At 37.5% G+C, this 24,331-nt stretch overlaps 1 protein-coding gene across 5 annotated transcripts in view; it reads right to left on the minus strand.

Annotated features, from left to right (window-relative positions):
* LOC120424028 (autophagy-related protein 2 homolog B) overlaps positions 1 to 24,331 on the minus strand; it is a 76,252-nt gene that overhangs the window by 50,362 nt on the left and 1,559 nt on the right. Inside the window, exons 1-2 of one of the 5 annotated variants that reach the window (XM_039588050.2) lie at positions 23,867 to 24,073; positions 22,896 to 23,386 (exon numbers count right to left, since the gene is read on the minus strand). In XM_039588050.2, coding sequence (XP_039443984.1) covers positions 22,896 to 23,063 — 168 coding nt within the window. In that variant the 5' untranslated portion in view covers positions 23,064 to 23,386; positions 23,867 to 24,073. Of the gene's footprint in view, positions 1 to 22,895; positions 24,074 to 24,331 lie in introns of those variants that run through there. The other 4 variants (XM_039588048.2, XM_039588051.2, XM_039588049.2 and 1 more) reach the window with 4 other exon arrangements.

Raw genomic sequence — 24,331 nt, forward strand, 5'->3', positions numbered from 1 at the left:
GCTAGTGACAGTAGTAGCGGAAGAAGGCTAGCTAGGACTACTAGATCAATACGGTGTAGATTTGCTGAACACGCGCGCGTGTCACGCTACTTAGCTATAGCGAGACCAACCGCGTCGTGTGTTGACGGGACAGAATTAGAAGTGTCCGAAGGGCTTTTCGGCGGTTAAGTGGCGGGGCTTATTTTGAAAAAAAAACGTCTTATGTCAACCCCCGCAGCGTTTGGAGTGGGTGACTACTGCAGACAGTAATGGCATGTCTACAATCACTTACTCCGATAATTGCACGTAGCGTAGGAATTTGAATCTATGAAAAGGAGATTGATCTTCTACAATGCAAAAGTACGTGAATTAGTATCTTGACGTAAAATTTGATATATGTTAAAAATCTACGCTAAGTTGACGTTTCTATATTAAAATTTGATGTAAACAAACAACTGCATAGCAACGTTTAACAACCCAGCAAGTTCTCTTAGTTAGCAAGATTTAAGGTTTTTTTTTCCTATGCAATTGAGTGCACTTGCAGGGCGCATAAATGCAGTTGTGGTTACTGCCGAGTTCCACCATAGAGTCCGTACGTGGTGCACAGAGCGGTACTGACCTCGAAGCCCATGACGACGCTCGTATACAGTTACAAGTGCATATGCGAGCTATGCTAAATTGCGTTCATTTTTGTATGCATACGCTATCGGTATAATATATGCAAGTATGAGCACATGCACTGCATTGGTGCAACGAAGCTGTAGAGCAAGAGTAGTGCATATGAAACTCGATCAGCTGTCGAGTTGAGGTTGATTCATCTGTTAATGTTATCTAAATGAATATTGAAGAGTTCGCATTAGTACTCCGTGAACTTATAAAATTTTCTTCAATTTGAAAAACCTGATATGAGCAAAAATTCTAGAGAAAATCTCAAAAAAGTTAGTCGATTTCGCAAACCCTAACGGTACAAACCAATCCAGACAAATCAGGTCGAAATTTGAAGCTTTCCACAGAGCCAGTTTGAACGAGTTAGCTTCCATATAATAGCCCGTGCAGGCTCTTTTTTTTCGCTAAACCCCTTGGCAGAAAGCTGACGACTGAAACCGGTTCTCATCCCACAGGGCGAACGTCCACATCATGTGGACCATCGGTCGTTCGTTGGTTGATGAGATCATGCTGTCACGCTGGAGACGTGGGCACTAACCTACCCTGACAAAAGTACCAGTTTTCTGTTCTTTCTTTGCTGACTTTTGCCATTATCATCATCAGCTGGCTGATTTGAGTTGGCACAGACGACGGACAAGCTGCTGATTCAGCTGGACACTGTTAAGGCTTGACATATTAGCAGACCAAGAAGTTGGGACCGACGGGTCGACGTTACCCTAATTAGGACTAATATTGTCTTAAAATTTAAAACCAAAACTTTTTGGAACTTTATTAGCTTGAAACTTCATGACAAATCTCTTTTTTTTTTTTAATTTTTTAATTACATTTTAAAAAGATTGTACCAAAATCACACAACATAAGAGTTGTTCTCTCAATCAGCTGTGACTGCCAGCTGATCGTCGCCCGCCGTCAGCTGATTACCACTTTCAGTGAAAGGAAGAGAAAGGAATCGGTGCAGAAAAACGGCCAGCCCAAAGCAGACCGAATCCGCACGTGTGATGGATATGATTGTTGTAACTTTTGCTGGGTAGAAATTACTGCTATAGTCGGTCATCTTGACATAGACTAACAGATACGAAAAAAAAATTAAAAATAACTTGTGTCAACAAAATATCCGACAAAATTCAAATGAATCTGATTTTTTATTAATAATCATCGTAATAACTCCAAAATATCAATTTTATTTTGTTTTACTAAAATATTTACTAAAGTTCAATAAAGTTACCCCAAAAAAGAGTGCAGTTGTATTTGTTAAATCAAAACCCACTCAGCAATGAAATTTGGGTAAATTTGGGTTAATTAAATGTTTACTCGGGATCGGGGTGTAGGAGTAAGCGTGGTTGCCTCTTACCCAGTAGCCCTGGGTTCGATCCCAGAAGGTCCCGGTGGAGTTTTTCGAGACGAGTTTTCATTTCATTTATTTATTATTCATGTAGAGTAAGGAAATATCCTTTTAAATTACTACACTTTGTTGAAAACCAGAAAAGCATTTTTTTTCTAATATATTAATTAAATTCTAAACTCCTGATCAGTGGAAACTAATGTCATTTTAATTAATTTATCCTCTAAACCAAGTGATGCATTCTTTGCGGAAACCTGCAAAGGTTTGAATGTTTTTAATCGCGTTAGGAAGTTGGTTCCAGATAGTAGCACCCCTTACTATGAAACTATTTCCGTAATGTATTGTGCTGTGTCTTGGAATTATTAAATTTCTAGTTCTAGTACTGCGGGCAATTTGTATTTTATCTGCTAAATAGGGTGGAACGGAAAAGTTTACTATTTTAAACATGGTTAAACAAGATCTGAATTTAATAAACTCTTTGAAAGGACAGCCTAACAATTCTTGCTGAAGGTGAGTCACTCTCGAATATCTATTTAAATTGTATACAAATCGTACACACGCGTTTAAAGCTACCCTTAACCTGTTCAAAGAAGCAGATGAAGCATTTAATAGCAAAACATCACCATACATGAAATGTGGCAACAATAGAGATTTAAAAAGTTTGAGTTTTACATTAACCGGTAACATACTTGCTGAGAGCTTTAAAGTTCTAAGTCCGATATAGATTTTTCTACATTGCGCATTCACATGACCATCCCATTCTAAATCATTTTTTAGAATGAAGCCAAGACTTGGATATTTAAGCACATACTCAAGAACGTTTTGACCGAGCATTATTAAAGGCTGCTGATGTTCTGAGCTGTTTCTGGAAAAGAGCATAACTTTAGTTTTGGATGAGTTAATTGGTAGAAGATTAGAACATGACCAGTCATAAATGTTAGCTAAATCTTCATTTAATAATTGCGCCATTTGTGGAATAGACAGCCTATTAGAAGCTATGTAAATCTGGACGTCATCAGCAAACATGTGAATTCTACAATGATTTAGAACGGAGCACAAGTCATTAATGAATAAGGAGAATAAAAGCGGCCCTAAAATAGAACCTTGAGGTACGCCTGAAATAATACTGGCTGAATCAGAAAAAAGGCCATTTGCGAAAACAACTTGTTTTCTGTTACATAAGTAATTTTGTAACAATTCTGTGGCACCAGATGAAAATCCGAATTGCAGTGATAACTTTTGAATTAATTTAACATGCGACACGCGATCAAATGCTTTTGCAAAATCGATAAAGACCGAAAAAGCTTTTCCCTTTTTGTCAATTACACTAAGAATGTCGTCTAGTACCTTAACTGTAGCCGAAGTCGTATTATGATTTTTTCGAAATCCTGATTGATTACTGTTAAGAATATTAAAATTGTCCAAATAGGTTTGGATTTGGATTTTCAATACTTTCTCAAAGACTTTTGAAAGTGCAGAAAGAATACTTATCGGGCGTAAATTGTTCAAATCAAGACTTCTAGACTTTTTTCTGATTGGTATAACTTTAGTCATTTTCCAAGCTCGGGGAAATTTTGATGATAATATGATCATATTGAAAATGAAAGTTATTTTATGAATAATTTCAGGCAAAATAAGTTTAATAAAACGGATAGGAATATCATCCATACCTACTGCATTTGACTTCACCGAATTAATTGCATTAATTATATCATTGACATTTACCTCTGAAAAACGAAAGCCTTCATTGTTCCTTGGTAATATTGGAGGGTGTGACAAATCTTGAGTAAAATTTGAGGTAAAATAGTTGTTGATTTCTGCGTTAGAGTTGGGGAATTTCACATCATGTTTCGATTTATTAGAAATATTTAGTTGTTTTAACTTGTTCCAAAGGTCTTTACTAGACACTGAGGAATCAACTCGAGATGTAACATAATTAGATTTAGCCTCATTGATTAGATGTGTGACTTTATTTCTCAATCTCTTAAACTGACTGTAATTAGTAAAGTTCTTATCAGTTTTCCATATATTATATGCGAGATCTCTTTCGATCATTGCTTTCATAATATTGTTGTTAAACCAGGAATTCTTTCTAGGTACATATTTGCGAAGGTGAATAAAACGGTTAAATAAATTACGAATATGTTGATTGAAAAAGTCAAGTGCAATGTCCGGATCATTCATAGAAAATAATTGTGACCAGTTAATGGAATTAACTGCTTCAATTAAGGCAGGTAAATTGACATTTTTGTAATCCCTGAAGTAATATATTTCATCTTTAAAAGAACTTAGATTTAAAGATGCAAAAATCATATCATGTTTTGAAAATCCACCAGCTGAGACTTGATTAAAATTGTGAACAAAATTTGTATTATTTGTTAAAAAAAGATCTAAAAGAGAACAACCTCCACTGTGGAAGTGTGTCGGGAAAGAATTCACGCAACAAATTCCAAGATGATCTATGGCATTCAAGAAATTATCTGAAAGTGTTCCTGATTTGCTAATATCGGTGTTAAAATCGCCTACAATAACGACATTTTCATAACTAGTTGAAAATTCTGAAAATAAAGAGGACACAATTTCAGAACAGTTAACACGAGGTGGATTGTAAAAAACACCCAGCAAAAACTTTTCTCTATTGCAATGAATTTCAATCAGTAAATATTCAGTTGAGTTCAATGTATCATTTTTAGATAAAGTCAAAATTTTACAGGTTAGATTGGATTTATAGTACACAAGAATTCCTCCACCACGAGCGCATTTTCGATCATTTCTTATTAGATTATAACCTTCAAGAGAAATTAGTTCATCGGGTATGTTGTCGGTTAGCCACGACTCAGTTACGCATATTATGCTTACTTTACTGTTGCTAAAGCAAATTTTAAATTCATTGAACTTGCTCAACTGTCGAGCACAAATACTTTGAGCATTGAGATGACAAATATTCAATTTACTGGAGTCAAGAGCACAATTCATCACGACACGTGGAATAAAACAGTTTAATTGTGAAGGGGTGGCACTACTATTATCCAGCATTAGTTAAAAGATAAAAAGTCGGAATTGAAAAATGCATCACCATGGTTAATGAGGATAAACTAAAAATAACTAAGACTAAGAAAAACAAGTTTGAGTTCATAATCAAAAAAAAAATCCAAATAAAGTGAACCTTAGATCCCTACACATGCTCTTTGTGATTCGAATGGAAATATTCAAAAAGGTTTCAACAAAGTGTGATATAAGTGTTTAATCACCAACGACACGGCGCAGCAGCATGATCCAACCGAGTCGGTCCATTCAGCAGATCCAACGATCCAGCAACAGCAACGGACTCCACTCGGTCCAGCCGAGGAGTGATCCCAACGATTCTAACGGGCAGCAGCAGCAACGAAACATCAACAGCAACGAGCTCGATCAAATCGAGGAGCTGGAAGTTGATTTACGACCCGGAACAAGACTTTTAGGAAGGATGGAGTCAAGGATAACGAGGGATCGGAAACAAGGACTAGCTTGTTTTGTCTGATCACGCCTTCCGTCGGACGGGGAAGTACACAGCAAAAAATCCGATGGTAAAATTGCATGCAAAAGAATCTACATCACCTTCGTCACAATAGACACTTAATATTACACACTGCATGTACAATTTTTGCAAACACAAAAAAAAGGCAACCGATGGGATTCAAACCCAGCACCAATAGTAAGGACTGGCGCCTTAGCCCACGCGGCCATCAGACCGATGAAAAGCTGAAAGGATAAACGCATATAAAGACTTGACATTTCGGTCAAGTAGGTTTCCCATACTGATGGGCTATATATTTCAAGGTGTAAAATAACATAAAAATTGTATAAAATAATACAATATTTATGTTACACCCAGGCCTTTTACACGCAGCTGGATTACTACTCTTTTAGCTGTGTAAATGTTGGCCACGGTCTAACCTAGAGGTTAGGTCGTTAGCTCAATCCAAGTGCCTTGGCGTTCTCGATTGCGAGATTCCTACTCGAAACTAGGTGTCCGAAGGCTTGATTGTTGAGGCAATTGCAAACCTCTTTCTACACCTCAGCTTCCATCCACCCCGAGATTCGAACTGACGACCTTTGGATTGTGAGTCCAACTGCCTACCAGCCTCGAAAAGATACATAATATATTATTATTATTTGTATGGACAATTACCAACACTGAATAGAATCGAGTAACAAGAAAGGTGTAACAAAATTATATATTTCATGACAGGTCTACTAGTCTGTGAAGGCAATTTTATGCGGAAAAACTAACTTAATCCACCTTTGTGGTTGAGGCCTTCCTCAATTTTTACCAATAATGGGTAAGTGGTTTGGACACAAATTTCAGCTATTTTTTTAAAACCAGAAAAAAGTACAAATATAACTTAAGTGGTAATAACTCGAGACAGGGTTGCCAGTTCATCAATTGTTTGGCCTAGTTGGAAAGGTTTTTCAATTACCTAACCAACGATGGGTTGGATGATGGATCCGGACATCACTTACATACATTTAAGTGAGATCCGGCTTCAAAAAAGTACATAAATATCACATAAGTGGTCATAACTCAAGACAGGGTTGCCAGATTTTCAATGTTTTGGACTCGTTGGAAAGGTCTTTTGATTATATAACCAACGATGGGTTGGATGTTGGATCCGGACATCGATTACATACATTTAAGTGAGATCCGGCTCCAAAAAAGTACATAAATATCAATTAAGTGGTCATAACTCAAGACAGGGTTGCCAGATCTGCAATGTTTTGGACTCGTTGGAAAGGTCTTTCAATTATACAACCAACGATGGGTTAGATGATGGATCCGGACATCGATTACATACATTTAAGTGAGATTCGGCTTCAATAAGGTACATAAATATCACTTAAGTGGTCATAATTCAAGACAGGGTTGCCAGATCTGTAATGTTTTGGACTCGTTGGAAAGGTCTTTCAATTACCTAACCAACGATGGTTTGGATGATGGATCCAGACATTGATTACATACATTTAAGTGAGATCCGGCTTCAAAAAGGTACATAAATATCACTTAAGTGGTCATAACTCAAGACAGGGTTGCCAGATCTTCAATATTTTGGACTCGTTGGAAAGGTCTTTCAATTACCTAACCAACGATGGGTTGAATGATGAAACCGGACATCGATTACAGACATTTAAGTGAGCTCCGGCTTCAAAAAGGTACATAAATATCATTTAAGTGGTCATAACTCAAGACAGGGTTGCCAGATCTGCAATATTTTGGACTCGTTGGAAAGGTCTTTCAATTATCCAACCAACGATGGGTTGGATGATGGTTCCGGACATCACTTACATACATTTAAGTGAGATCCGGCTTCAATAAGGTACATAAATATCACATAAGTGGTCCTAATTCAAGACAGGGTTGCCAGATTATCAATGTTTTGGACTCGTTGGAAAGTTCTTTCAATTACCTAACCAACGATGGGTTGGATGATGGATCCGGACATCGTTTACATACATTTAAGTGAGATCCTGATATATGTGAAAATACATTTTTATGCATAACTTTTGAACTACTTATCGAAACTTCAAACAATTCAATAGCGATCTATGGGACCCTAAACCAAGTCGAATGCACCTGGTTCGATCAAAATCGGTTCATACAGTGCTGAGAAAACTTGGCAAGAATTTTGACACATACATACATACACACACACACACATACACACACAGACATTTATTCAATTTTCGATTCTGAGTCGATATGTATACATGAAGGTGGGTCTTCGAGCTTTTAATAAAAAGTTCATTTTTAGAGCAGGATTATAGCCTTACCTCAGTGAGGAAGGCAAAAGGGTTCAAAACACATGTGTGTGCGTTCGCATAGAGGTGAAATGCAATTAAATTTATGGACGCAAAATGGTAGTAATTTGAATAGACGTAAGTTGGCACTACTTTCAAGCTCTGATGTATGTGAAATTATGGACTGTAAATGGTATTTATTTTGATCTCTTTTATCAACTTTCTTCGCAGGGACTAATTTAGGCACGTGAAATTGACGTAAACGAAGTCCTTTTCTCCCCTAGGTGGCAGCTCTTTCACTCAAACAAGTCTGTGAACGACCTTATATTAGCACTAAGAACGACAAAAACAAGTTTCAACAAATTTGGCATAATTTCATCATCTCAATTTGTTTAAAAAAGCCAGATAAAACAGGATTTGACACACCTTCAACCAACAATGACGCCGTCCACTATTGACAAAAACAAACAGAAATTTAAAAAAAAAACAACACGAATGATTTAAGTTTTTATCGATAACCGGTGGTTTTGTGTGGTGTCCCAAGGCCAGCTAACCGCGTGTCCCGTCGTCCATCGATTCAGCAACAATTATCCGCACGGTAAACACATTGTAAGCTTTCGTGCTGATAGGTAACAACAGTTAACCTTGCCACGCGCCTTCTTGAAGTGGAGAGAGACTCGAAATAATTGCATATCCTGGGTGCGAAGCTGTCGTCTACGGACTCCAACCTCCGAGTTTAGAGCTAAAGCCAACAACCAGCTGAGCTCAGCCCACAAAACCAGTTTCGTTGCGGCCGTTATCACGCGAATCCGCATCCGCGATTTAAATGTCAGATGTTTGGTAATCGAGCCTATTTCTGCTACGTCATTTGGAGACGTTAGAAGGAAGCCGAGTCAAAAGAGAGCACGGCCTGATTCAGTTTGAGACTTGTTCGGGTATTGCTGCAGCGATCAAAATGTGAGACACTCTCGCGAAATCGTAAAATGAATTGCCATTAAAATTGTGTGCGATTTTATTACCGTGGAGCGGTAAAGTAAACACAAAATGGATGATGAAACAATTGGACCAAATGGTCCAAAATTCAAGCAAAACAATGTTAACCCTCTACTGCCCAATTTTTTTTTCGAAATTTTTTATTTTTCCCGTGTGTAGGAGGGCATTTTGAGCAACTTTTGTTCTACGAAAATCTTTACTTCTCTTGTTCTATGTTTTTCTTGTTTCATTTTTATTATTATAATTTGCATTTATCTTGTTTAGTTTATGTTTGTTCTTGGTAGTATTTGGCCTATTCTACCACCTCTTATCATTACATTTTGCCTATCTAATTTTTTCATGTTTTTGCAGTCACTTTTTCAACTTTTTGCTTGTTTTTCACATTTTCTGCTATAAAAAGGCACCATTATCATTTAAATTGTAGAAAAATGCGTAGAGGCATAGCCTGGGACACTACAAACATTACTGCATACTTCGTTTTACTTAAAATATAGAAAATGTTAGTAAAAAACACAGCCAAAGTTGACCCCTAAAAAACTGACATTTTTTAAAACATTGGCGAAGTCACATAAAACAAGTAAAACTTCCAACCCATACATTTTCTAAAATGTTAAGAGTTCTTCTATCCAATGCTCTTAAAGATCAAAAATTGGTTGAAAAATGGATTTTTGGATTTGTAGAGGGTTAATGGACTAAAGGCTAAAGTCGAAATGTAACAAACAGTCTATCCTGCTCGTTCCTAATGTAGTCATAAAGTGACATGTGCATGTCCGACTGTTTGTTTACATTTCGGCTTTGGCCTTTTACATTGTTTTGCTTGAACTGTCACTTTTTGAAGCTGCTGCTTTCAGTAAGATTCATGCAAGAGCAGCAAACATTTGGGCTAAAACAACAAACAAGTAGGTTGATTTTGCGATGTCGATCATTTTGCCATTTTTTTTTAAGTTTTTAAGTTTTATGTTTTGAAGTTTTGAAGTTTTGAAGCTTTAAAGTTTTGAAGTTTTGAAGTTGTTAAAGTCTTTTAGTCTTTTAGTCTTTTAGTCTTTTAGTCTTTTAGTCTTTTAGTCTTTTAGTCTTTTAGTCTTTTAGTCTTTTAGTCTTTTAGTCTTTTAGTCTTTTAGTCTTTTAGTCCACTTTAAACCAGGAACCCTTGGCCAGCGCTTATCGCGATCATCCAAGATGATGACAAAGAGGCAAAAATAAACAATGCTCATTCCGAGCAAGCTCAATCTGATCCACCCGCAACTTCTGTTCTGCTCTTCCAGTCCGAAGCTGTATTTGTTTTAGTCTTTTAGTCTTTTAGTCTTTTAGTCTTTTAGTCTTTTTGTCTTTTAGTCTTTTAGTCTTTTAGTCTTTTAGTCTTTTTGTCTTTTAGTCTTTTAGTCTTTTAGTCTTTTAGTCTTTTAGTCTTTTAGTCTTTTAGTCTTTTAGTCTTTTAGTCTTTTAGTCTTTTAGTCTTTTAGTCTTTTAGTCTTTTAGTCTTTTAGTCTTTTAGTCTTTTAGTCTTTTAGTCTTTTAGTCTTTTAGTCTTTTAGTCTTTTAGTCTTTTAGTCTTTTAGTCTTTTAGTCTTTTAGTCTTTTAGTCTTTTAGTCTTTTAGTCTTTTAGTCTTTTAGTCTTTTAGTCTTTTAGTCTTTTAGTCTTTTAGTCTTTTAGTCTTTTAGTCTTTTAGTCTTTTAGTCTTTTAGTCTTTTAGTCTTTTAGTCTTTTAGTCTTTTAGTCTTTTAGTCTTTTAGTCTTTTAGTCTTTTAGTCTTTTAGTCTTTTAGTCTTTTAGTCTTTTAGTCTTTTAGTCTTTTAGTCTTTTAGTCTTTTAGTCTTTTAGTCTTTTAGTCTTTTAGTCTTTTAGTCTTTTAGTCTTTTAGTCTTTTAGTCTTTTAGTCTTTTAGTCTTTTAGTCTTTTAGTCTTTTAGTCTTTTAGTCTTTTAGTCCACTTTAAACCAGGAACCCTTGGCCAGCGCTTATCGCGATCATCCAAGATGATGACAAAGAGGCAAAAATAAACAAAGCTCATTCCGAGCAAGCTCAATCTGATCCACCCGCAACTTCTGTTCTGCTCTTCCAGTCCGAAGCTGTATTTGTTTTGAAAAACTACGGCACGTGCCAAACCAAAGTAAACAAAGCCACAGTACGTTAGTAGCATATACTATTTTCCAGTATTGCACAACTCCTTCAATATCACGATTTCACGGTTGATCTGCGCATAGAAATTTCAACCAGTCCTAGCGTTAAACCTCGCAGGTCAGCATGAATTATGAGTTTCGATCTTCACGAAACCGGTTCAACTCGATCGAGAATGAGAATGAGATCAGCACTTTTTTGTTGTTGTTGTTGTCAGGACCGCTCGACGATCGGGTTCAAGTTTCCTGGTTCAGGTTTGTGAACGAAACCAGCAGCCCCAACGTGTCCGGAGCCTGTCCAAACGCGTTTAGCACACTCTTCCAGCTGGTTGATTTTATCGCTCTTTGTTCGAACCGACGAGGAGAGGTTGTTCACATGTGTGCGTTGATCGTACAGGGTTGTTGAGGATCGCTGAGTCGCTTCAACGATCCCGACGACTTTGTTTTTATTTGACTTCTTCGGTGGAATAAGGTCGCAGTCCAGGTCCACATTGTCTGCGCGATTGTGGGTTCTGCTGAAGATTCTTTATGCGGTTGATGATCAATCGCGTTACGACGATGAGGTTATCGACTGCGTGTGATTTACAATGCTGTGTTGAGTTTTGTGTAAACTTTTGTTCTTTCAGCACCTGATTAAGTGGTCCTTCCACCTTTTAAAGCAACTAGGGAAGCACACGTCGCATTTGCACAGAACTATATACAGAGTGTCGTCGTTCTTGGATGGCTGGGGCAGATCATTTGCATATAAATTGCATTCGACCTGCGAGTGCGACGTAGTTGTAGGTGCCACTAGTGCCCTGCTTTTGCATGACTCAATAAATAATAAAAGTTGTACAAACAACCGAAGCTCTGCGAGCGAAACCTTTTAGTAGAGTCATGAGAGGACAGCAAATCTAGCTTCAGCATCCACTACCGAGGTCAACGATCGAGTTTTAATTGCGTTTTAGGAATACGAAAATCCCACTTTCACCGCTCATACGCCTTGCTGACTTCCGTCAAACAAGTCAAGCAGTTTCTCGAAGATCGATTACCACGACAGCTCAGGGAGCACCCTCTCTTCCGGTGGCTGACCCCGATGGAGGAGAAGGAGGAGAAGCACCCAAACAAAAGCGACACGTTTTTTCGCCACCTCCAAGACTACCTCCTTAGCAGGGAGCGTTCTCGTCGTCGCACATTTGAGGCGCGAAAGGCACGTAACAGCAAGAGTGAACGAACTGATGGGGCTGATGACGAAGAGTGGAAATTTGCACACTTACCGGACATCGACATCGGTTTGGGGCAGGTAAGGGAAAGCGATTATTATCCATCCGGGGTCGATAATGTGGCACGGAAGCAGTGAACAATAACAGTGCTGGAAACACAGAAGGTCGCTGAGAGTTGTGTATCTGAGTTCAGCTTGTCTAAGAATCCCATCTCGTAAGCAGAAGATCCAGGGTTCAATTCCCAATCGGTCTCCTTTGAATTTTCAACATATTTGAACTTTGAATACGAATGGAATCAGATAGGATTAGATTTCACACCTTCAGATAGGTAGTTTGATACTCTAGCCCAGGGGTGCTCAAAGTTTTTGGAGGTCGAGCCAAATTTGAAGCTCAAATGAGCTCGCGGGCCAAATTTAGAAAATAGGTTATTTAAAAAAAATAAAATCACGTTATTTTAATTTAAAAGTCAGAAAATTCAATTTGAACAATTTTTGTAACGGCGTAATTTTATCCTTTAATTGATTGTGACTAATGAAAAATCGTTTAGAACCAGAAATTTAACATTTCAAATAAAAAAATACTAGAAAATGTTATAAGCACCGGTACAGTTAACCTGCAATTACTTTTTTATAAAAAAAAGATTCGACGAAAAAAAAAACATTTAATCATCGAAAATTCACTAAAATTCAAATTATTTTTGATAAACGAACATGCTTGAATGGTTCTAAACGCAGAGGAATGCATTTTAATTGATTTCAGCTGATTAAACTCAAATTTCCATAGATTTTTTGAAGTTTTTTGAGAAAATATTTTTCTCCTGGTTTTTCGAGCCAACTTTTAATAATGGGGGTGGGGAGGGTTGGTCGACAAAAGCTTTGTAAAATGTTTGCAACAGCCTTGATCCACCGATTTCATCATTTTGTCTGCCTGAATCAAGTAGTCAATCAGATTCGTTATCTAACTGTCATGAGTTCGAATCCAGAAGGAAGGTTTCTAAGTACAAAGTAAGTGTGAGGGTCAGTTCATAAAAGGGTCATTATTACTTCCAAATTAATACACAATACCTACTTATATTTTTGCAATTCTTACAGATTTTTACCTAAGTCTAATTTGAAGGTTTTATAAATATTTCCAAAAATGTTTGATGAAAGTTTTGACGATTATTACTAGTTTCACTTATGAAATTATTTTAATTGCTAAGTTTTTTGAACAAAACATGGGGATCAACATATCGATAAATCATTAGTTTTTTATTAACAAAAAATTAATAAAATTTGCATAAAAAAGTTTTAAATAAACCTGAAAGTATAAAATCACTTAACAAGTAGTCAACGGGCCTTTTTACATGATCATTAAAAATGGGTCTGCGGGCCACAAAAAATCACTTCGCGGGCCACGTTTGGCCCGCGGGCCATACTTTGGTCACCCCTGCTCTAGTCATTCAGCCGCTCGGGATTTATACTTCATGAGTGAATCCTTAGTAATGAAATAGTCACAAGGTAATTCGACATGAACAAGAGAGCTCAGGGGCATCGATTTGGTGCGGTATGTCCACGCCTCCTAACAGTTAAAAAAATAGAGAAAATTCTCGTATGCTTGGCAGGTTAAGGACTCGATCTAAGCTCCGTCCAAATTGCACGTTCTCACTATTTAAACAAATTGTTTTGCCAATATTTTGATAGAAACTTGTTTGCCCACTTCTCATCAATCTATTTATTGCTTGATAGGGATTGAAAACGCATAGGATGACAAAGTGCTAATAAGCCAACTTTAGGTGCACGATGGAAATACATGCGGTTCTCCCAGTCACGGTGCTCAAAATACCGTTATTATGAAAAAAAATATGCAATCCGAGATTTTGGGGTCTATCGATTCCTTACACCATAGGGCACCTCTGTGCAAAAAATAAAAACATTCGCTGATGTAGTTCTCGAGATACAGCCATTTTAAAATGTTATTTCCGACTTTTTCTAAGAAAATCTATAAAATCAATACAATTTCAGCATTTCAAAGAATATGCATTTCGAGATAATGATGAATTTTGCTTCATATGACTGTCAAGTATCTCTGGGCAAAGTTTCAGAAGGTTTGCTGATGTAGTTCTCGAGATACATACATACCATACCAATCAGCATAGCGCACCAGGTACGCGTGCTGTAGCAAGAAGACGCTTCCATCTTTCTCGGTCTTGTGCTGCTACTCTCCAATTTCCCAGGTTACAGATCTTCCGGATGTCACCATTCACTTGATCTCCCAAACGTGCGCGCGGTTTCCCTGCTCTTCTGCCTGTACCGCCAGCTGGTTCAGCGCGGTCAAAAAGCAGTCTGACAGGCTGGCTCTCATCCATTCGGGCGACATGGCCTGCCCACCTGAGCCTCCCGATCTTCGCCTGGGTGGCGATGGTCGGTTCTTCAAGAAACGCGTGCAGTTCGTGGTTCATGCGTCGTCGCCACACTCCGTCAGACACCTGCACTCCACCGTAGATCGTTCGCAGCACCTTCCGTTCGAAAACTCCAAGGGCTCGTTCGTCCTCCTGCCGCATCGTCCAGGTCTCGTGGCCATAGAGGACTACCGGTCTAATCAGTCCTCGAGATACAGTCATTTTAAAATGTTATTTCCGACTTTTTATAAGAAAATCTGTAAAATCAATACAATTTCAGCACTTTAAAGAATATGCATTTCGAGATAATGATGTTTTTGCTTCATATGACTGTCAAGTATCTCTGGGTAAAGTTTCAGAAGGTTTGCTGATGTAGTTTTCGAGATACAGCCATTTTAAAATGTTATTTCCGACTTTTTCTAAGAAAATCTATAAAATCGATACAATTTCAGCATTTCAAAGAATATGCATTTCAAGATAATGATTGATTTTGCTTTATATGACTGTCAAGTATTTCTAGGCCAAGTTTCAGAAGGTTTGCTGATGTTGTTTTTGAGATACAGCCGAATTAAGATGCTATTTCCGACTTTTAACGCCGATTAAATAGATTTTCTTTGAAAAAGTCGGAAATAACATTTTAAAACGGCTGTATCATGAGAACTACATCAGCAAACCTGCTGAAACTTTGTCCAGAGATACTTGACAGTCATATGAAGCAAAATTTATCATTATCTCGAAATGCATATTCTTTAAAGTGCTGAAATTGTATTGATTTTATTGATTTTGTTTGAAAAAGTCGGAAATAACATTTTAAAATGGTTGTATCTCGAGAACTACATCAGCAAACCTGCTGAAACTTTGTCCAGAGATACTTGACAGTCATATGAAGCAAAAAACATCATTATCTCGAAATACATATTCTTTAAAGTGCTGAAATTGTATTGATTTTATAGATTTTGTTTGAAAAAATCAGAAATAACATTTTAAAATGGCTGTATCTCGAGAACTACATCAGCGAATGTTTTTATTTTTTGCACAGAGGTGCCCTATGGTGTAAGGAATCGATAGACCCCAAAATCTCGGATTGCCTATTTTTTTTTCATAATAACGGTATTTTGAGCACCGTGCTAGCAATTAAGCTGCGTGTAAAAGAAATTTTGCATTATTTTGTGGAATTCGACGTTCTACACCCAGTTTTTTTTAGCCGATCAAAACAATAAAAAAAAATAGCAAGTTATAGTTTTAACAATTCAATAAAATTGTGTTGAAATACCCAGTACAGTTGCCCATCAATAATTAGTTAAAAAAACATTACTTAATCCACCGTAAGATGATTGATGCCTTCCTCACATAATTATAGTTTTTTTTTTGGTAAAATAAAAATGTCTAACCTACAAATGTTCTTTAAATGAAACTTCATATACTCATTACTCGATAGAGTTGTCAGATCATTAATCTTTTGGACTCGTTGGATAGGTCTTTTGATTACGCATCCAACGATAGGTTGCATGCTTGATCCGGACATCGTTTCCATCGAAATATCTGAAATCCGGCCTCTAAAAAGTATGTAAATAACACTTAAGTGCCAATAACTTTTCATAGGGTTGTCTGATCTTCGATGTTTTAGGGTCATTAGAAAGGTCTTTCAAATACCTTTCTAGAAATATATAACAAGACGGGTTTACTTGCAAAAACCACCCTTTTTACAATCTTCCGGACATTCCTCAAAATGTGTTTTTAGTATAACTTTTGAAGTTAAACGCACAGACACTTTTCTAAACTTCATAATGTTAACTAGGGTCTTGTGGGACCCCAAGACGGATCGAATGACCCCCAAACGGCCAAAATCGGTTGAGCCGGTCCGGAGATAATCGAGTGCATATTTTTCGGTGCACGGACTTACAGACATACACACGCACATACATTTGCTCAGAATTTGATTCTGAGTCGATAGGTATACGTGAAGGTGGGTCTACGAGGTCGAATTAGGAAGTTCATTTTTCGAGTGATTTTATAGCCTTTCCTCAGTAAGGTGAGGAAGGCAAAAGGATATGCTTAATATAAATTATTGCTGTAAGCCCGTTGCAAATATTTTTCAAAGTTTATGTTTTGTTATGTATTTTATCCACGTAGTTTTAAATGAAAATTATATTTTTTTGTTAAATTTGTAAATTTAACATGGGGCTATTTTAACATTTTTCATGTTCCGCGAAATTTTCATGGAATTTGATGTATTGGAATTGTGGTCCCCGTCAATTTCTGAGAGTGAGAAATCACAAAGCCTAAATAGTTGTGAAAATTCTATTTTTTCAAATTAAAACTTTAAGGCAATTACAGATAATTTTATTTAGAGCCTTTGAGAAATTATTATAAGAAAAGGGGAAAGAAACCTATATTTTCCTGTCGGCATTTGGACTATCAAAAGACCATTTCAATTAGCCATTAATGCCAAAAATCTGGATTTTCAAGAACCATGCTATTTCAAGAACCATGCAAATTGTGAAAAAATCCCTTTTTTTTAAATATAAAAAAAATATCGTCAAAATTCAACTTTAGGCGGATTAATCTCGAAAACAATAAAAAAAAAACGAAGTTGACTTTATAGCTGTCGGCCACCATTGCTAGTACCAACCACTAGTGTCTTCCTTTTTATCTACAAGGACTTCGCCGCCCTGGGCTCCTAAGTGTAGGAAAGTATGGCACGGAGCGACGGCGCCGAATACCCATATTTACACAAAGAATTTTAGTGCGCCCGCCGCGGGATTCGAGCCGTCGACCGAAAACGATAACTTTACTTAAAAAATTAAATAAAATTTGGGTTTGGACATATTTTCTAAGTTTTCCATAAACCTTATTTAAAAAAATGGCTTTTTTCGTTTTATTTTAAAAAAATGGCCATTCCGCCATTTTTACCGTTTCTCTTCTTTTTTTCAGCTCAGAAATTATCTGTTTTCCCTATGACCAAAGAAGCTATTTTGTGTCATTGGTTCACCCATCCGAGTCTCCATACAATTTTGGCAGCTGTCCATACAAAAATGGTACGTAAATACTTAAACAGCTGTAACTTTTGAGTGAATTTTCTGATCAATTTGGTGTCTTCGGGAAAGTTGTAGGTATGGTTGAGGACTATTGAGGAAAAAAAAAAGGTACACGGAAAAAAAATTGCCGATTTTTAAATCAACTTTTTTTTTTCACAAAAACTCAATTTCCCGAAATAGGTATTTTTCGATTTTCGAGATTTTTTGATATGTTTTAGGGAACAAATACCCGCAACTTTTGAGCTATAAAAAAGTATGGTCAAAAAATCTGCCGCCGAGTTAGGCCGATGCAAATATTTAAAAAAGTTTTTGTCCCTCGGCCCTGACCGAGGTCAAGGGGGGGCAAAAAAATAAAAAAATATAAAAATTTAAATAACAAGCCATAGTCTTCACAATTAAATGAAAAAAGTGTTTTAAAATGCATTTTACACTAGTTCAGTTGTTTTGCAATCATTAGTTTTCAAAAAATCTAAGACCTGACAAAAACAAAAATTGTATCGAAAAAAAAGATTTTGCATCGAAAATTTTCAAAAAATCTTAAGATTTTTTAAGAAACCCAAACATGCTAAAAATGATTTTAAACGCAGGAGAATTTATTTTAATTTGATTTCAGTTGGTTGCACTTGAATTTTCATTGAAATTTTGAAGTTTTTTGTAAAAATATTTTTTTTGCCCCCTGATTTTTCGGGCCAATTTTGAAGGGGGGGGTGACAAAAACTTTTAAAAATATTTGTACCAGCCTTATAAATTTTTGAAAAAATAATATTTTTTGGAAAAAAATAAATTTTGTACAAAAACAAATTTAACCTAATTTTTTTTATGTAAAATTGAATTTGCAATCGAAAATAACTTAACAGAATTTTTGATAAAGGGCTCCGTTTTCAAGATATAGCCACCGAAAGTTTGATTTTAGCGAAATATTTGCAGTTTTTCGATTTTTTAAAATAGTGAGCATGAGTTACCATTTCTAAAAATATTTTTTTTGAAAAGTTGAACCTCTGGTTGCTGAGATACAGCGGTTTAAAGAAAAAGAAACAGAAAAATTGAGTTTTCTAAGTCTCAGCCAAATAACCCACCATTTTCTTATGTCTATATCTCGGAAACTAATGGTCCGATTTTCAATGTTAAAACATGAAACATCCGTGAAATTTTTCGATCTTTTCGAAAACAATATTTTGAAGAAAAAAATTAATCAAGACTAACATTTCAAAAGGGCGTAAAATTGAATGTTTGGCTCTTTTAAAAATGTATTTTTTTCGTGTACCTATTTTTTCCCTCAATAGTCCTCAACAATACCTACAACTTTCCCGAAGACACCAAATTGATCAGAAAATTCACTCAAAAGTTACAGCTGTTAAAATATTTACGTACCATTTTTGTATGGACATCTGCCAAAATTGTATGGAGACTTGTATGGGTGAACCAATGACACAAAATAGCTTCTTTGGCCATAGGGAAGGCTCCCACAAAGTTTGAGCCAAATAAAAAAAATACAAAAAATAAAAATGGTCGAAATCGGCCGATTTCGTAGTGAATAGAGGAGAAAATCGTGTCATCAGAAATGAACTAAAATCACTCAAAGTTCATTTTGTGAGTGACTTTAACAGTTTGGCCTATAGAGAAGAAAATCGTGACGTCAGAAATGAACACAAATCACTCAAAGTTCATTTTGTGAGTGACTTTAACATTTTGGACTAGTTTGACAGCTACTTTGTCCCCAGTTGTTTGTGGGAGAGAAAAGGAGGCGAATACTTTATGAAAATCATATCTGTCAAAATTCCTAGCCTCAAAATTTTGTCGCGAGTTGCTTTTCTCCTCTATAGTTTGACAGCTACATTGTTCCCCGGTTTTCTGTGGGAGAGAAAAGGAGGCGAATACTTTATGAAAATCATACCTGTCAAAATACCTAGCCTCAAAAATATGTCGCGAGTTGATTGTCTCCTCTATTGCTCACGTGCTCCTTATTATTTTTTGCAAAAAGTGACATATCCAAACTTTCCTGTACCCTCTGCAAACGTTAAACCTGTAAAAAGTTGCTGCCGGATCTTTTTCCGGATCTCTTCCGGAAAAGCTCCGGCTAGAAATGTGTCGGTCAGTACCATTTTTGCTTGGAATTTTTTTTTGTATGGACAGCTGTCAAATTTGAATTGAACCTTATATGGCCGAACCAAATAAAAAATAAAAATAAACAAATCATAGAAAACATTTCGAGTAATCACAAAAATAGAAACATCGTGATAAAATCAAATCCTGGTGGAAAAGTAACAACGACTAGATGACGCACCAAAACACTAAAACGAAGGTAATCAGGACCAGACTAGACGTCAGGAAAAACAAGAAAACACCGCCGCCACGCGGAGAAAGAGTGCATTTGCGTCGTGTGTGTGTGTTTTTTTTTCTTTTATTATACGTGTCTGCGTTTATACCCATGTCTGAAGTAGATTTGCTTCCGTAAAAGGAGAAGGTGATTGAACCAACCTTTACGATGTATGTCGTCGTCCCTATCGTTTGTTCTTTCTTTAGGTGGAATTTCTTTTGAAAATGTCAAAATTTATTTGTATGGAAAAAAGCGACAACTCAGAGCAGATAAAAAACAACATGGACTACTAGGAAATAAAATTAAAAAATAAGTTTAGGACATTATGAAAAAGTACGCTGGAGTTTATGAACCCAACCCCGGCAAAAGTGCAGATTCACCGCGAGCGCGCTTTGTTTGGTCCTGTCTGCGTTGTTATTGACAGCGAAAGAGCATTAAAGTTGACTGATGATGTTGGAGCAGGAGCACGCGTATGGTTGCGTTAGCGATTGATTGGAGAGTTCAGCTGCTGTGATTGGTCGACTTGCTCGAGTCGATAAACGTCAGATTACGTCCGTTTAGCTGAGCTGACATCATGCGATGGTTAACGTGTTATTGCTTTTGCATACAAACTTGAAGACAAGTTAATTGCATTTGTAGAGTTCTAAGCTTAGACATCGCCAACTTTCCACGGGGCTCGTGTCAATCTTAATACGAAGTAACACAAAGTGACTCTTGCGAGACATCGCTCGTTTCCCGAAGTCAAATTCTCAGCTAAATATAGCAAATGGATAGGGTGTCTGACCCAAATGTTGGACAGTAAGCTACAAAAACAAGTTATTCCACCAATTGACAACTGACCCCATGCAGCACCAATTACCAATAACAATCAGAACTTTTTTTTCTCCTGCTCCATTTCTAGAACCAACTCAGATTCGCGTGTGCCCTGATGGGCCACGGGCTGTTACTCTTGAAATGATGGTGCGCTCATGGGTGCAATAAAGTAAGCTACGAAAACGTTGCAACGGGCGTGAGATGCCCCCAAGACAAGAGTTCGGAGGTATTATTCTGGTCAGTAGAGCTGCTACGTTTTGGATTCTGACTCGAAAGGAGACTCCGGCATTTAGCGCACAACAAGCTCGTTAAAATCGTTTGTTTTGAATTCCTTTTGGCGCAAATGGGTTCCTCCTTGCCATCGCATTCGTTAGGATGAGTATACAAACAAGTTCCGGATTAAAAACAGTAAACACTGTACAGGTTCTTCATCTAAAACCAGTTGAGATGATATATTGAAAACATGGGTGAAAAGTGCAAAATTGTATCCTGAAGAAGGTATTAAGCCAGAATCGAAACGTCAACAGTTTCTTAACATTTTTCTTCTCAACTTGACCACTGCAGAGCTGTGATGAATGCTGGTGCAGTCACTCCGCATCATTATTTTTTAGGGCCAGGCCTACTGCTTTGAGATAACCGCAACGATAATTCTTTGGAATCGGATTGACAACTTGTTTCCAAGTCTAGTCACCAAACCAAATAGAAAACGTCCCTCGACCCAAATTAACCGGGACCGGAGGAGAGCACTTGTGAAGCCGCAATTTGGCATTTATTAGTGCAACGCGTCATTACGCCTCGCAGGTTACGGCCAAATGAGCGAATGCACTTGTTCACAAACACAGTCAAGACTGTTTGTTTACGATTGCTTCGGGTGCGAAAGTATCGAGACAAAGTTTTGAAAATGTTTAAAATTGATTTGCAAACGTTAAATTTTTATTTTCAAAATCTTGTAAAAAGATCTTAAAAGATGAAAATTAAAATAAAAAAGAAGAAATTTCGTACATAATTAAATGTGAAAGGCAATTCCAAATACGAAGGGGTGGCAAAGTGCATCGGAATTGATTAGCCGCCGCATGGCGGCCGTTGTTTAGTCATACTGTGATATTAATAGGCATTTGCCAAGTAACGCGCCATCGGCCGGAAGGAATGCTGAATAATTTCTGCCAACTTTTGGCCACAACCGATGGGTGTTGTTTGGTTTCTATTGGTTTCCAAAACGATTTGTTTATTTGCAAATGTCAATTAAAACCAAAAATATCAAGCATTTTTTTTTTTTTTTTTTTGGAGGCAGGTCGAGTACCGTTGCAAAAAGAGCTTTGGATCTTACGACTTTTTCAAAACTAATCCGATTTTTTTTTTGATATCTCGTGACGGTGGGTCGGTACGACCCCTTTCATTTGACCAAGAAACGCTTTTTACCAAGAAACGTTTTTCAATGAATTGTAGCTCGAAACCTGTAGGAAATAGACATTTGAGTTAAATTATTTGGTGTCAAAGGGACTTTCATGTAAAACTGGACCCCCAAAATTCCGGAAAACGTATTTTTCATCAAAAATAAAATAAATTTTCCAATGTCTTTGTCAACTGTCAAACATCGAGTGTCATGTCATGTTATGGTAAATTTAATGTACTTTTTGAATCTTCATTAACACAGAGAGGTAAATTATTCATTTAGAAAATAATTTTTGAATTTAAAATTGTTTTTTGTAACATTGCAGGATTGCTGTTTAGAGTGTATTAATATTCTACAAGCAGACTAAAACAAACACAAATGTTATGTACACATAAGTTTGCATGTAATTTTTAACCATTTTTTGGTAGTTTTAAAGTATTTGCGTAGTAACAGTTCAATAGGGCGAATCTGCGATTGTAAACAAGCAGTCTACGGTTTTACGGTTTACGGTTTTACAAAAATGACTAACTCCTCGTCAGAGTATTAAGTCGCATGACTAAAAACAACATTTGCTAGAAAGAGAAAGCAGATCTGATGCAAACAAACCAACTTCTTTGACACTCAGAGGTGTAAATGAGTAAGTATATTTTCGACTGAAAGCCTTTGAAAATTTTGATTCATGGGTTTTTTTTTGGATTTGATATGACTCGAGATTTGTTGACAAACTCGAGATTTGTTCATCAGTTAAGAAAAAAATCTCAAAGCTAATTTTAGACTGTTAAAATTGATTTAATTGTCTCAATATTGGGGGAAAAAACCAGTTTAAAACTTTTTAAAATTTGATATAAAAAAATCTGCCAACATAAACTCATTACTCACCTGGCAGTACAGCGTCACATCGTACACGGTGCCGGTGCCGTTGTAAAAGTCCACCGTCAGCTGATCCAGGCTGAGCCGCTCCTCGAGAAACTGACCGAGGTAGCGCTGCAGCAGGAACCGACACACTTTCTTCTTGATCACGTTCGACCATGGTGCGTACCACGGCATCTTGACCCTTTCTCCCTCCTTCCTTCTAATCACTCACTGTTTCACTCACTCACTCTCTGATCGTACCCTCGTACTCTTCACGATCACGCAAACTTTCTTCGTTTTCTTCTTCCGTTTTCTTTCAGTGTTTTCCACTGAATTTGCTTCCTCCAACTCCTTCTACGCTCGAATCCGACTCACTGTTTTGGTGTGTACGAGTTAATTTTCAAGGTTTCTCAGCTGTTCGATACGAGTTGCTCTCTCGCTCGTGCACTGGCTTGTTGTTCTTGTGTCTCCCTCTCTTGCTGTGCGGAGGAAACTTTCCACGAGCTGCCTTCTCGCTTCTGTATGGGTAATGCAAAAAAAACCAGATATCCAACCAGACTTATTTTCAGCGCGCTCTGGGTGCGATTGTGTTGGTGTCTATCTGGTAAGGGCGCTCGCAAAGCTCGGTTCTTGCAATATTTCTTCCCGTTTTATTACACGCCTTTCCTGAACTGCTGTGTTGCCTGCGAAAACAAGAACCTTACAATTACTGCACTGCCATTACACCTCACCAATCGCTACACTCTGCACTTGCTCCCGAGCGAACTTTAAACAAAACTCTATAAATATCTTGACGGGCCTGATCTACTGTCATGAAGGTCCCCTGCACAGGAAAAACGCCCTCGCCAATCACCCTGGAGGAAACCCCTCTCCCGTAATTCAGGACGTTCCTATTTTAAGACACCGTATCACTTATTCAACAGCCAGCAAATCGTTTTGCAATCAAAACACGTCCAGCAGTGCCTTCGTGAAGCTTTGCTTCCGCTGGTTAATCCTACCAAGTGCCGTTTCCTGCCGGAATCGGAAATTGCCGAATCCTGTGTCGTCTTCCAGCGAACCTCCTTATCCCATCAGTCCTGAAAGTAACTTTTTCAGCTCGTTCTACGAGCTCACGGGTTTGTGTAGTTTCTGCTGCTGCTGCTTCCACCTTTGCTGGCCAACCGTCGACGACTGACTGACGAGCGCGTATTCCTTTGTTCCGAAGCTGCTGCTCCTCTGCTGGCTTGTTTGGTTTGGTGTCGGACGAGCTGGCACAACTACACCTAGAGTTGCTGACACGGGATTGGGGCACGGGACAACGTGGCTGGTGGAATCGTTGCGGGAGTGCTGCTGGTGCTGATACAACCAGAGGCAGAAGTTGCGTTGTTTTTTTTTCTACGCTGACTGGTTCGACGGTGTGTCGATTGGGCGATTTCTTTGTTTCAGAGCTGTCTGGATGTGAACCACGTTGCTGGACATCTTGA

This window comes from Culex pipiens, chromosome 1 (assembly GCF_016801865.2).
Source record: "Culex pipiens pallens isolate TS chromosome 1, TS_CPP_V2, whole genome shotgun sequence".
In the NCBI taxonomy this organism is placed as follows: Eukaryota; Metazoa; Arthropoda; class Insecta; order Diptera; family Culicidae; genus Culex; species Culex pipiens.